We start from the raw sequence: 15630 nt of genomic DNA, 5'->3' as shown, positions 1-15630 counted from the left end.
ACTCATTCAGTCTGGAAATTCTACAGGATCTTCTCTAGAACTCCTCTTTTTAAGGCTCACTAAATCTTAACTCTTGTACCTGACAGAATTTTTTCAATTCTAACTCTCAAATAATTCAACACTTCAATCTTACTCATTATATGAACTCACATTAATTCATTCCACAAATATTTATTGACCACCTACTATGTGTCTGGGACTGTGTGAGGAGCTGGGGATGAACTGTACTGATACTTGAGTCTGGAACTAAATTTCAATTTTCCAAAGACTAAAACTTTGAAAGAACTTCCTTGTTCCAATTTTTATCACATGCTCATCTACTGCCCTTTATTCTTCAACATTCTTCAAAAAGAACTTAAAATAGTTAACATTAGATGATAACAAGTCAGTTTAGTATGAGAAAATAAACAGCAAATTGTAATTGCAGAGGCAGAATCAAATGGCAGTAACACAAGTTCACACAGAGAGATAAAAGTAACTATGTAGGTAAATATAGAAGAGAGTATAAATATATTTTTGTTTGAAATTCTTTTCTTCTCCTATTTGACTTGAGATAATATTGTAAAGCAATAATTATAAAACTGTGAATCTTCATCTTATAATGTATAAAGATGTAATTCAAAGAAAGGAGGAGAGAATGAAGCTATATTGAAGCAAAGATTTTGTATACTATTGAAATTAAGTTGGCATTAATCTAAACAGATTAAGTTGTTAATTATAATCCTCAGGGCAACCACTAAAAAAATAACTCAAAAAAAGTAGTGAAAAAAACAACAACAGAAATAAAATGCTATACTAGAAAATATCTGTTTAGCACAAAATAAAGAAGCAATGGAGGAATAGAGGAACAAAATAGAAACTATATATATATATATATATATATATATATATATATATATATATATATACACACATATATAAACAAACAGCAAAGGGAGACATGTAAATTACACCTTCTCAATAGTTACATTAAATGTAAATGAATGAAACACTCTAGAGGTTGGCAGAATAGATAAAACAAACAACAAACAAACAAAAAAAACCTGATTCAACTGTATGATGTCTACAAAAAGCACACCTCATATTCAAAGACACAAATAGATTAAATGTAAAATAATGAAAAAGAGGTACTATGCAAACAGTAACCAAAGGAAAGCTGAAGTAGCTCTACTAATATCAGACAAAAGAAACGTTAATAAAAAGTGTTACTATGGGTAAAGAGGGATATTTCAAATGATAAATCATTCCATCAAGAAGATATAAAAATGCTAAACCTATATGCAGTTAACAACTGAAGTCCACAGTACAGGAAGCAACAACTAGAAGAATTAGGTGGAGAAACAGACAATTCAATATTAATAATTGAAAACTTCAACACATCTTTCAGTCATGGATAGAAAAACTAGGCAGAACATTAACAATGACATAGAAGACTTGAAGAAAACTATCAACCAACTAAACCTAATATATCTATGCGGTACCTCTTCAAAAGTAGCAGAATACATATTCATCTCAAATGCACATGGAATAGTCTTCAGGTTACATCTTATAATAGTCTATAAAGCAAGCCTCATAGCATTTTAAGTGATTGAAATAATAAAAATGTAAATTCTCTTGCTACGAGACAAAATAGTTATGATCCTGATCATAAGAACTTAGCATGTGCATCTAAATTCTAAAAGAGAAGTACCAAGGTGGGAAAAAAAGTTGTCAGGGAGTGATAAAGTTAAAAGATTGCTATTATTTTGAATGGGATTTATTGCATTAAATCTATAGATCAATTTGGGGAAATTGACATATTAACAATATTAAATCTTATAATCCATGAACATGGTATATCTCCTCATTTATTTAGGTCTTCTTTAATAGCTCTTAGCAATTTTCATAATTTAAGTACACATAATTTGTCCACATTTTGTTAAATATATTCTTAGAATACATGTTTTGCTATTGAAATGTGTTATTTTCAATTTAAATTTAGAATCATTTATTGCTAATATATAGAAATACAGTTGATTTTGTTTATTGATTTAGGGTCCTACATATTGCTAAATTCATATGTTTAGTTCTAGTGGCATTTTTGTAGATTCCTTAAGACTTTCTTCATAAGCAATAATGTCTTCTCAATAGAAGCAATCTATATGCCTTTTATTTATTTTTCTTTTCTTCCTGTACTGGTTAGGATCTCCAGTACAATGTTGAGTAGGAGTGTTGAGAGAAATCTTTGTTGGCTTGTTACCAATCTTAGAAGAAAGTGTTCATCTTTCATGTTAAGTAGGATGATACCTTAAAGACTTTTCATGGATGCCTTTTATCAGGTTGAGAAAGATTCTCTCTATTACTAATTTACATGCAAGGGTGTTAAAGTTTTCAAATGCTTTTCCTTTCTCTATTGACATGATCATAGTTTTTTCTGTTAATATGATAAATTACCTTGATTGATGTTTTTAAATGTTAAACCATTACTGCATTGCTGGAATAAATCTGCTTTTTTGAGCAAAATTTATTATCCTTTTATTTATTGTTGGATTTGGTTTGATATATATATTTTGGGGAATTTTCATCTCTATTCATGTGAGATATTTAGTCAGTGGTTTTCTTTTGTTCTCATGTCTTTATCAGGGTTACTGACTTCATTAAAATTCATTGTAATATTATCTTTTCTTTGAATTCAGAAAGAGTCTAAATAAGATAGATATTATTTATTCTTTATGGTTTGGTTGAATACTACATCAATGAACCTATCTGGGCCTAAGTTTTTTTGTTTTGTTTTGTTTTGTTTTTTGTAACAGGGTTTGTAAAGACACAGTCAGTTTTGGTTATCTTTTTTTTCATGGTGTTTATCCATTTCATTTAAGTTCATTGAGTTTGCAAATTTACTGGCTGTTCATAATATTCTCTCATCCCCTTTTTAATGTTTGCAGCACATTTGCTTATCTTGGCCACAAAGACTTCTTCAGACAGGGCAAGTTTCAAGGTACATCATCTACCTGATAGTTCAAATTCATAACTGTGATAATACCTCTTCCAGGATGTATTTTCACCTCAAAGGTGATTTTAAAGTTTATTTATGATATTGGAATAAAAGCAGTGTGTGTGTGTGTGTGTGTGTGTGTGTGCTGTGTGTCCTGTGCATTGTGTGTCTGAGTGTAAGGGTGTGTGTTGTGTGTGTTTGTGTATGTGTGTGTTGTGTGTGTGTGTGTTTGTATAGTGTGTGTTGTGTGTGTATGTGTGGTGTGTGTGTGTGTGTGTGTGTGTGCTTTCCACAGTCAGGGATTTTTGAATGCCCGCTGAGATGACAAGGAAAAGACCTTCTCACATGGACAGTCCCATAGCCTGGATCTCTCAAAAGCCCTTTTGTATGACTATTATTGCTTTTATGTAACTAGGCATGTGTTAAAAAATTTGCTAACTTCCATATCAGATTGTGTTGAAGTTTATAAATGGAAATGGTGCATCACAATGGGAAAAAATGAACTTTGCAATCAGACGGACCTGAGTGCAAATTCTGGCTTGTCACTTATTAAAGATATAGACTTGGATATTTTATTTAATACTTCTCAATGTCTGCTTGAACATCTGTAGAATGGGATTTACAATAACCTATTTTTAAGAATGCATTAATGATTACTCCAGATTGTGCATCATTCCTGGTGCTCAGTTAAAATTAGTGATTTCTACTGATACTATGCTGACTTTCTCTAGACATACACAAATTATTGATGGGGATTATTGTATGTCTCTTCACAATGAGTGCAGGATTAACCATCTTCTATTTAGATCATCATCTAAGAGGGGACATCATTTCTGCTTTTTTTTTTTTTTTTATGATTGCAGGAACAATAGTTATGCTCCCTGTGGCAGTTTCTCTTTATGGGAACTCTTTCTGATGGTTGCAGAAGTCATCAGATGCAGGATATTGATTTTTTTCCTCAGGGGAGCATTGAATAACAGATTGCTTAAGTTTAAATGATCTCTTAGAGATCATTTAGGAAACAGTTCAAGGCCATTTAGCAGACATTAATAGGGTTACTCATTTTACAGTTTTTCTGGAAATTTCCAACATCCTTTGCAGCTTCTCCTCAATTATTTTTAAAAATGACTATCTATAAAAAAGACTCATAGAAGAGGAAGGAGTCTCAATCAATAGATAAGAAGATTGAGTGAGGCCACCACGATGTGAAAAGGTCAGCCGACATGGCAGGACATACAGAATCCGAAGAGAAATCGTTTATCAGGTGTTTTTCAATTTAAGGGCAGGTTTTCCTTAACTTCATTTGCTTCTTTTTGAGAGAGAATAGTTATATTCAAAAGGAGCGCCATAATTAATTAATTATCATTAATTCATCTGTGTGGAAATCAAAGTAAAATTCTGTTCTCAAATTAAAGATTATCTAACAGACTTGGATCTTGTTATGGATAAAGCAACAGAATCCATCCAACATCCACTGTGAGAGACCCATCGGTCTGTTCTGGCTTGCAGCACAGAGATAAAAGCAACAGCTGAATAATCTTAGTAGAACTAGGATGTGCTTATGGTGTGCTTGTTGGCACATTTTACTCTTGCTGAATTTTATTGTTTTGCTCACTAAACCCTATCAATCTTCATGAGCTTATAATTAAGACAATATTATACTTGGAGGGACTCCCTGCTATTATCAAATAACTTTGAAAAGAAGTGGAAAAGTACAAGTTGTGTAACTGTTGTTACAAATTGCAGCTATTTGAAACGTTCATGGAAGACCACAAGGGATATTCAAGGTTTTTATGTGCATTTTAAAGGGTCGGTCCACAAAATTGCCTTGTGACAACAAATGATAAGCAACAGAGAATATTTTATTTTATTTTTATTCCTTTTATTCAAAGGTCTGCCTTAACCAAACCTGAGAATCAGAAAACCTAATAAAAAGCAATAGGTAGTTAAGTCCTATCTCTCCATCTGGCAGCAGGTGGCAGTATTGATGCATGAAAAACTATGCAGGTTACTTTGGCAATTATCTGTTAGGTTTTCCTTCTGTTTCAACTCTAGGTATCTGAGCTGAATCAAAATTCCTAGTAAGAGCTCTTCTTCCCCAGTTTTCAGTTCTCTCTCTTTTAAATTAAGAAGGGTTTTTTTGGTTTCATATTTTTTTAGAGTAGTTATAAGTTCACAGAAAAATCAAGTGGAAGGTACAGAGATTTCCCATCTCTCTCCAACCTCCATTCATGAACAGCCTCCCCATTATCAGCATCCCCTACCAGACTGATACATTTGTTAAAACTGATGAACCTACATTGATTCATCATAGTCACCGGAAGTTCACAGTTTACTTTATGGTTCACTCTTGATGTTGTACCTTCTATGGGTTTGGATGGTGTATTCAAATACATTGTATAATGTGTAATGACAGGTATCCATCATTATGGTATCATGAAGAGTAGTATTTTCCCTGCCCTAAAAATCCTCTGTGCTATGCCTATTCATCCCTCCCCCCATTACCCCTGGCAACCACTGATCATTCTTCTGTCTCCGTTGTTTTATCTTTTCCAGGATAGCATATAGTTGGAATCTTATAATAGGTAGCCTTCTCAGATTGGCTTCTTTCACTTAGTAATATGCATTTAAGTTTCCTCTCTATTTTTTCATGGCTTGATAGCTCATTTCTTTTTAGTGTTGAATATTATTCCTTTGAGTGGACAACTTCTCTTTTTATAAAGAGATATCATTTCCATTTGCAGCTCTCTTTAGACCTCAACAAAATGGTGATGTTGCAACTTTTTTTTTCCACCCAGACTCCTATTTGGCACTCGGCTGTATTACTCAAGAACACACTCCACTCAGCAAACGGTCTGGGGAAAGAGGCTCGCAAACTTCCTAGGCCTCGGGTGTCTGGGATACTCTCCTTACTGTGTCTTCCAATTACTCCTCCAAAGTGGAACTTTCCTAAATCAGATAACAATAAAGGGTATCCGCTCCTTTCAGATTCCTGGAACATCATCTGTAGTTCAGAGAAAATGGAAGGTCCTGCAGCCTCTTTCACAGCCTCGGGGGCCAGGACAGCAGACCAAATCCAGGATTAGCGCTGTGGCCGCTGAAATAAAGCAGATCCGAGCCAGACGGAAAACAGCCCGGATGCTGATGGTTGTGCTTTTGGTGTTTGCAATTTGCTATCTACCAATTAGCATCCTCAATGTGCTAAAGAGGTAAAGTTCACTTATTATTTGAAAATGAAGAGATCAGCCATTTTTCTTGGTTCTTAATTAAGGACTTTTTTTAAGCCAGAGAAAAATGGAAACCATCTGCCTAGATAGCTTGCCGGGCCAGATAACTCAATGTGTTGTTGTTACCAGCAGGTAGGGAACACAGTTTTTTAGAGCTCTGGGATTTTAAATGCTCTTATCCATGCAAATTCTCTATTGAATGGCAGACATAAAACAGATGTTCCTCTGACCTCTTCAAGCTAATTGCTAAGCCTTAGATGCAGAAGAAGTTCTAATGCAAAAAACTCATTTACAGCTCGGAGCTCTTTTTTGATCAGAACAAATGGGTTTTCCAAACTTTGTTCTCAAAGACATAGGAAACGGTGACAGAACTTTATCTAAAGGATAAAAAGAGATAAGAATTTTGTTAGCATTCTAATTATACTTAAAAAGTGCATTTGTGAGCACACACACAAACAAATGGAATCACAGCACATACTGTGTTTTGAATGTTTAAATAGAAAGAAAGAAAATTCATTTCCTGACATCATTGAATCAAGTTTAGCGTGAATATTAATAAAAATCAGTACAAAAGTTTTCAGTGAGAGAAGGTATGTTATTTGTAATGCTGCAGAGACACTATTAAGTTCAAACAACCAACATGATCAACCAATGCAGGGGCAGTGGTACCCAGGAACCTTCTGGCCAACCATCTTTATTGGGAATTATCGTAATAGTTGCACAGAGACTGGTCCCAAGGTAATACTAATTCTGTTTATCAGAGGCTTCGAAATAAAACTAGGATTTCTTCTCTCATTTTTCCTGGATCCAGAGTCAATATCCTATTCCTCATGGCTGGGGACTCTGAAGAGAGGCAGCTTTGGCTGGAATCACACAGTCTAAAGGTGGTATAACCAGCTGCAAAGATTTGTCATTCTCTTTTGGGCCTTGTTTTTGATTGTTTAATGACTTTTTCTTTTTCTTTTTTTTTTTTTTTACTTCTTTAAAATAAATTTTTATTGAAGTAATGTTGATTTACAATGTTGTATTCATTTCTGCTGTATAGCAAAGTGATTCAGTTATACGATATATCTATTCTTAATGACTTTTTCAATGGAAAAGAAAGAGAAAATGAACTTTTGTTCAGCAATGTTGTTTAGTACAGACACAGCCTTAAAGGTATAAGATATGTGGCAGCTTGGGTCCTTCAGATGTATACTGGCTCACAGGAAAATGAAAGCAACTTTGCCCTCCATATTTTTTCATAATTCCTTTCTTATTTTTCTTGCCCACAGAAATCCCATACAAATGTATTCTAGTCTGATGATAGATGATGATTTTTGCTCTTAAGAACCTTGGAAACATGCTAGGATACTGCATAGGTTCTCTCCTTTTTTTTTTTGTACTTTTATTTTAGTCAATCTAAACTCAATGAAAATTGGATTTACTGCTCTCTGGATGACTCATTTGGATTTCCTGTATCTCAACACTTGTACCTTCCCCTTTAGCTGGTTCCAAATACCTACTTCTCCATAATATTTCTCTATTCTCCTGACTTACAGACCTCCCTTTCCAAGGAAAATAAATGGCTTTCTAAGGAGAAAGTCATGTTAAATTTAAAATAGTTTTCCATTTTTTGAGTCTTCTGCTCTTTGTCACAAAATAAAAATTTCAAAATAACCTTGAAAATTGTTTTGCTCTTTATCACACATATTTTCTTCAAATACTTATCTCTGTTTGCCCTTGCATTTTAGGCTCGTGTTTTCTTTCTCTTACAAATAAAGTCCTAAATTCTTTTCTTTGAAACTTAGTGTTTTGTCTGACTAGTCAAAACCAACTTCTTTAAAGCAGGTCTGGTTTTCTAGGATTTCAAAGATACATTGTGGTAGAGGGTCATAACATATTAATTCTATTTATCCATGTTGTCTTACTATATATTATATTTTTGTAAAACTGTAGTACTCCATAGAACACCACTTTATTCTGGCAACATATTTCTATCACAGGCACAAATTCCACAATCAGTGATGGACCCTCTGGCAGGAAATGCATTATAATCTTCAGCCTATACGTTTATTGGTTAGTTGCAAGTTGCCTGCTGTTGTCTAGTGAATACAATTTGATAAATGGGTATTTTGAAGTACAGAACAAATCTTAAAAATGACCTTTAAGGAGATAATAATAACATATTTTTCAGAGTTTAAAATAATAAAAAAAAATTAAAACTCATGAACTTTAAGAAATTACCAGAATTTTGCCTATTGAAAACTAGCTCTTCTCTGCATATAAAGAAATCCCAGAAGCCAAATTTCAGCAAGGCTGTAAGATTGGAGTTGAAGAAATGTAATATTGATCAATGCACAAATGAAAGTAGGAAGTAGTTGCTTACAGACTGCAATTTAGAAGTGCTTTTGTACATGCTGCTATGCTTAAAGTAGAATAAGCAACAATGACCTACTGTATAGCACAGGGAACTCTGCTCAATATTCTGTAATAACCTAATCAGGAAAAGAACTAGAAAAAAGCATAGTATTCAGTATATGTATAACTGAATTACTTTGTTGTACACCTGAAACTAACACAATATTGTTAATCAACTATACTCCCAGTGTTAAATAAATAAATAAATAAAATGCCACGCAAAATGAAATAGTAACAAAAGCTGCTCCATTGTGTTTAGAAACAAAATGAAAGAAGGTAGATAGATACATATTCAACCTTTGTATTCTTATTGCTGTTGTTTACAGGAGAGACCTTCTCTGACCTGATTTGGCTTTTGATTTACTAATTGTGCCTTGGAGGTGCCCTTCAGGTACTGAAGTTATTCTAGCCCCACTGTGTGCCCTAAACCTACAAGTGGTCTGTCCTGCAGGGCAGCACTGGAGTCGGGGAACTGCCACCAAGGGCTGTGTTCAACGCTTGAATTTAATTATTTAAAAGGTACTTTCCAGAATCGCACTGCATTTCATGTTACTGTTTCTTTTCCTACAGAGTATTTGGGATGTTTACCCACACGGAAGACAGAGAGACTGTATATGCCTGGTTTACCTTTTCACACTGGCTTGTATATGCCAATAGTGCTGCGAACCCAATTATTTATAATTTTCTCAGTGGTGAGTTTTCAACTGTTTCTTCTGTACAAACCACAGGCCAGGGTGAGGGATCGATGACCAGAAGGTCTGAACACTTTGAACGGTATGAAGATATTAGCTGTGATACAGTGAGAGTATTTTTCCTTGATCTGACTGGTCTTGAGTTTTTTTCCCTTATAAGAGGGAACATGTGTTACCTAACGCATCAGAAAAAATTATCTAAGTAACTTTTTCCATAAAATTTAGAAGAAAATTTGAAATAGGAGGAAGGTGAGAACTGTGAGAACTGAATAAGAGAATCTTGTTTGTCATACATTAAACTTATGATTTATAAGATGTAAAATCATTTTATCTGAAAATAAAACAGCCTTGCTTGTATCATTTCCTTTGACAACATTTGTAGCCTAATTGAAATGGAATTGGAACCTTTCCACTTTTAGGTATTTCTATGTATTTACAATTCTCTTGTGGGTAACATCTCTTGGGTTTATCTCAAGATTTCTCACTGACCATAAAAAAAATTACATTCCTCTAAATAACACATAAGCTAAATGAACCACACATACACACCTGTGCAATTGATTTCACCCATCTGTTTATGGGATCAATATAATTATAAAAATCATTTAACTAAATATTGTTTTATCTACCAACATTTTGCCTAATTGTTTTAGAATTATGTTTTAATTAGCTATATCTTTACATTGTCTTCTTTCCAACCGGTTAGCTATTTCTTTTTTTTTTTAATTAATTTATTATTTATTTATTTATTTTTGGCTGTGTTGGGTCTTCGTTGCTGCGTGCGGGCTTTCTTTTTAGTTGAGGCAAGCGGGGGCCACTCTTCGTCGCGGTGTGCAGGCCTCTCATTAAGGTGGCTTCTCTTGTTGCAGAGCACGGGCTCTGGGTGTGCAGGCTTCAATAGTTGTGGCTTGCGGGCTCTAGAGCACAGGCTCAGTTGTTGTGGCACATGGGCTTAGTTGCTTCGCGGCATGTGTGATCTTCCCAGACCAGGGCTCGAACCCATGTCCCCTGCATTGGCAGGTGGATTCTTAACCACTATGCCACCAGGGAAGCCTGGCTATTTCTTTTTTATTTCCATCTCCAAATATATGATGATTTTATATGAAAGAATAAGCAATTCATTTTATTGCATACTGAATAAAGTGTGTGCATTTTCTAACTTCACCTTTGGCCTTCCAGATTATATAGGTTATTAAAAAAGACAACCAATTAGGCTTTTTGTTTTAAATAACTTTTTGTTTTTCAGTCATGGCATGTACCCTCTATATACCTGCTTTATTTCACCTTTTGGTGAATCAGGTGGTGTATATGTGAGGGGTGGTTTGTATTCAGTTGCCCCTTTTCATGCCTTCCCCTGACACATTCAACCCCAGTCTCCAAAATAAAGACTACATTCAGACTGGGATAAGCAGAGACCACCACCCCAGTGCTGTTTGAAGGAAGAAGGGCCTGAGGAGCTGTGGCTAAAAAAGCAGTGGGGAAACACTTGCCCTGGGCTTAGGGATGACAAAGGCCCTGAGCTTGTACTAAACAGGGAAAATCTATTAGAGGGTCGTAGGGAGAATTATCTGAAGTAGAAGCCACAGAACCAAGTCAAAGTGCCATGATGGGGGTTAAGACGAGGCAAGAAGGCAGCTGATAACCAGTGGGCACCAATTTTAATCACTCAACAACCCAGGTAGGTAATCAAAGCTCAGAGAAAAGAACTGGTGATTTCCAACACTGCCATTTACCCTTAGAGGCTTAAAAGGTCAGTGTTTCATCCTTATCCTTCTCCAATGTCACATCAATAATTTAAAGATAAAGAAAAACTTCTAAAGTTGTTTATTTTTCTTTCAGTTTGTCCTGCCTTATGCAGATTATGAAACGTTAGAAATTTTCTAGATATTTTGTTGAACTGACTGTGTCAATAGAACAGTTTCTTCAGAGTACAATGCAGGGATAATTTCTGTGTACGTTTGGCCATGTATAACTTAGGTTTCATCATTTTTTAAATCGTTAAATATCTCTGGGTAGCTTTCTGCTGATACTCAGCTTTACTATAGTTATCTAGTTAACAATAACCCACATTCACAAGTATAGGAGGTTTGCCTCTAAAAGTATGAAACAAACTCCAAACATTGGGCATGAAAAGCAGCCTCACTATTTTATGGAAATGTGTCAGTGTTTCAAGAGTGTGCCAAGCATTATTTCATTCTTTTTTATGGCTGAGTAATATTCCATTGTATATATTTGCAGCAAGATGGATGGACCTAAAGATTATCATACTAAGTAAAGTGAGACAGAGAAAGAAAGACAAATATCATATGATATCACTTATATGTGGAATCTAAAAAAAGTGATACAAATGAGCTTATTTACAAAACAGAAATAGACCCACAGACATAGAAAACAAACTTATGGTTACCAATAGGGAAAGGGGCAGAGGGAAGATAAATTAGGAGTTTGGGATTAACCTATACACTACTGCTACTATATATAAGATAGTTAAAGAACAAAGTCCTACTGTATATCACAGGGGACTATACTCAGTATTTTGTAATAATCTATAAGGGAAAAGAATATAAAAAAGAATATACATATGTATACATATATGTATATATGTGTGTGAGTGTATATATATATATAGCATTCACTGTGCTGTACACCTGAAACTAACATGATATTGTAAATCAACTATACTTCAGTTAAATAATTAATTAACTATAAAAAAGGATGTACCAAGCTTCCAATAACCAATTTCCTTTTCCAAAATAGGAGCCAGTCAGTTGTATTTTATTCATGATTGGTTAAAACATATTGAATTCCTTTGCCTTTCATTCTCCCTGGTTTGCCAGGAAAATTTCGAGAGGAATTTAAAGCTGCATTTTCTTGCTGTTGCCTTGGAGTTCATCACCGCCAGGAGGATCCGCTGGCCCGGGGACGGACGAGCACTGAGAGCCGAAAGTCCCTGACCACCCAGATCAGCAACATTGATAACATATCAAAACTGTCCGAGCAGGTCGTGCTCACGAGCGTTAGCACACTCCCAGCGGCCAACGGTGCGGGGCCACTCCAAAACTGGTAGAAGATTGATGCCTAGGACAGGGATGCCTGAGTACCACTCTTCTTTTTTTAAATCTCTGTACACAGAAATTTTATTACTTTGTGGACCCATTTTTTTTTTTTTAAAGAAAATGATCTCTTGCTCTTTGGAAATAAAGTCAGTTTAAAATCATTTCTCAACTTTTGATTGAGATACGTTAGAAGTTGAAACTTCCACTGAACTTATTTTCAGGCTGTTTCACTTTTAGCTTCGTGTATTAGGATTTGTGTCAATTAAATGTATGAGCATTTCCAATTCTAATTGTTATTTTAATCTTACCTTCAAATTGGTGGCTAAAAGTTGCCCAAACTTATCCTTTGGTTTTCTTTTGGCTACTAAAAGAAGTAGTAATTACTAACTCTGGATTAACAAGAGATATGTTAGTTGACATTATAGTTTTAAAAAAATCACTAAAGAGTGTCATTATGGTGTGACATTTGAGAGTATATTTATATACAAAATAACATTATATTAGATAACTCAAAAGCTATCTTTCAGAACTATAAAAACATGTATACTATTCAACTTTATTTTCCATTAATTTTATAACTCATTTACACAGTTTTCTTGGGTTTGTAACCTTACCATTGCTAACATTTATCATTTCAACATATGGCCAATAAGACTCTGTATTCAGGTAAAAACTGTGGAGTAACTATAAACACACAATTTCCATCTCTAAGGAAAGATTTCAACATTTAAGACTAAGATATCCCATTATTGTATTCTTCTAACCAATAAAAATGAGGTAACTGGCCTTGCTAGATGAAATTAAGAATTCAATTTACAAAGAGAAAGGGTAGTAGAATACCAAATCACATCTGGGTCCCATATTGGACAGGGTAATGCCATGGAGATTTGATGGTAAATATTTGCATTTATTTACGTTTTGTAAACATCTATCAAACACCTCCCAGAAAGCACCCACCGTGCTAGGTGCTAGGGTGTGAATGTGCCTTCAAGACAGGTCCAGTCCACTGAAGGGGACCTGTTGGTAGAGGCTGCAGAGCAGCAAGGCATTCTGGGAGATGATTCAGACTCAGAGCAGGAAGCAACCAATGATGGTGGTCCTCACCATGACATGGACAGGGAGGTTGCACTTTTTTGTTTCTGTTTAATTACAGTGACTCTATTGATGTTAGTGAATTCTACCTGGGCCTGTGACTGAGAGCCAGGTGACTAGGAGAAGGGAGGGGTTTGCTCTTACTCACACACAAATGAACAGGAGTGCAGTACGTTCCATACAAATGTAAGATCTGGGGTTCAAAGTATTGAATATTTTCTTTTTTTCTTTCTTTCTTTTTTTTTTTTTGCGGTACGCGGGCCTCTCACTGTTGTGGCCACTCCCGCGGTGCACAGGCTCCGGACGCGCAGGCTCAGCAGCCATGGCTCACGGGCCCAGCCGCTCCACGGCATGTGGGATCTTCCCGGACCGGGGCACGAACCCGTGTCCCCTGCATCGGCAGGCGGACTCTCAACCACTGCACCACCAGGGGAGCCCGGATATTTTCAATCTGCTTCTCTGCAAAATTATTCTGATTCAAATAGTCACTTTAAAAGTAAAAGAGATGTTCATGGAAAGTTGCTCTTCTTCTTATAGTATAGTAGCAGGCATTCTTATTTTATTGAAACAAAAGATATGCAGAATATTTAAGAAAGATTTTCATAGAACATAAAAATTATCTTGCTCTTTTCTTACTTTTTTTTTCCAACTCATCACTTTCAGAAAGAATATAACCAAATTATCCACAAATGGTTTTTGTGCCTTAGAACTGGGGATTACTTTGTGCTTCTTACGACTCAAAGCAAAAACTACCCTCAAATATGAGGTTTATTGAAATTATATTGCTAATTATCAGAACAATATCAATGAAAGCAAAGTATTGTAACTCTCTGCTTTCTCCCCTTTGTACATCTGAGAACTTTTTTTCTTATTTATGCTGCATGAAAGAAGAGTTGTGATTTTCACATTGCTATGGACGTTAGCACTTTAGTTTGAGAATGAGGATAATGTCAAATAATATTGATCATATGCCTTAGTAGCTAAGTAATTTGCCGAATCAGCAATTCTGAGATCAGAGTAAGAGCTAAATGTTTCAGATCCTAATATATCTAGTTATTTGTCATTTAAGAAGAGAGATTGAGAGAGAGAGAGCAAGAAAGTGAGAGCTAGAGCTGGAGAGACAGAGAGAGAGGCTCAGAGAGGCAGTAGTTGTGTGATTTTGTGAAGAACAGACTCAGAAGTCAGAATTGCTTTGCTCTAAATCAATGATTTTCAAAGTGTGCTTCCTGAGCCATCAGATTCAGCATCACCTGAGAACTTATTAGACATGCAGATCTTCACCCTATCCCAGATTTGCCAAATCAGAAACTTTGGGGTGGTACACAGGAATCTGTGTGTTCACAAGCCCTACAGGTGATTCTGAAGGGCCTTAAAATTTGAGAACCACTGCTCCAGAGACTACCACCTGGCACTGACATACTAGCCCATATGAAATAAAGTATTTTACTGCCCAGGTATCTACAACAGGGACCACCGTCATCATTACTGTCAACCTGATTGGAGGTCAGAAAGAAGAGGCTAAGTACCAATGTTGAAAGTCACTCAGCATTATCTCACTCAAAGAGGTAATGCTTTATGAAATAGTGCCCCTGTGTTACAAGTGCAGTTTGGAAGAAGACAGGTTTTAAAGCCCTGGCATGCTTTATGGCTACTTGGATGATTTGAGTTTCTTTCTTTTTTTTTTTTTTTTAAGATTTTTTTGATGTGGACCATTTTTTTAAAAAGCCTTTATTGAGTTTATTACAATATTGCTTCTGTTTTATGTTTTGGTTTTTTGACCCCGAGGCATGTGGGATCTTAGCTCCCCGACCTGGGGTCAAACCCTCACCCCCTGCATTGGAAGGCGAAGTCTTAACCACTGGACGACCAGGGAAGTCCCTGAGTTGCTAACTAAAACCTTCAAATCTCCAGTTTTATTTACCCTTACAAAAACCTAAGTTTGTAGAAGCAAACAGTTGCCAAGAATGAGCATTTCCCAGAAGGAAAAAGCAAACACACACCAGTCCTTACAAGAAACTGTGGGAATGGAATAACAGCCCAGGCACACTGCTGTCAACTTGTTGATACAAGAATCCTCCTAAGAGGTCTGGATTTAGTACTGACCATCATAGGGCAAATGGGAAAGAAACAGGTGTTCCCAAAACCTGCCAGTCTTATGGAACAAAGGGTCAACTACTTACGTGCTAATA

General features: G+C 35.6%; 1 protein-coding gene across 1 annotated transcript in view; it reads left to right on the top strand.

Moving 5' to 3' along the window:
* HCRTR2 (hypocretin receptor 2) overlaps window positions 1–15070 on the top strand; it is a 122293-nt gene extending 107223 nt beyond the window's left edge. Inside the window, exons 5-8 of the mRNA XM_030840982.2 lie at window positions 5963–6183; window positions 9172–9293; window positions 12131–12356; window positions 14896–15070. Of these exons, the coding sequence (XP_030696842.1) occupies window positions 5963–6183; window positions 9172–9293; window positions 12131–12356; window positions 14896–14938 (612 nt within the window). The 3' untranslated portion in view covers window positions 14939–15070. The remainder of the gene's footprint in view (window positions 1–5962; window positions 6184–9171; window positions 9294–12130; window positions 12357–14895) is intronic.
* Window positions 15071–15630: the final 560 nt, after the last annotated feature.

The sequence above is a fragment of the Globicephala melas genome, chromosome 11 (genome assembly GCF_963455315.2).
Source record: "Globicephala melas chromosome 11, mGloMel1.2, whole genome shotgun sequence".
Taxonomy (NCBI): Eukaryota; Metazoa; Chordata; class Mammalia; order Artiodactyla; family Delphinidae; genus Globicephala; species Globicephala melas.
Note: the sequence above shows the minus strand (reverse complement) of the source record. Positions and strands in the feature narration are given on the sequence as shown.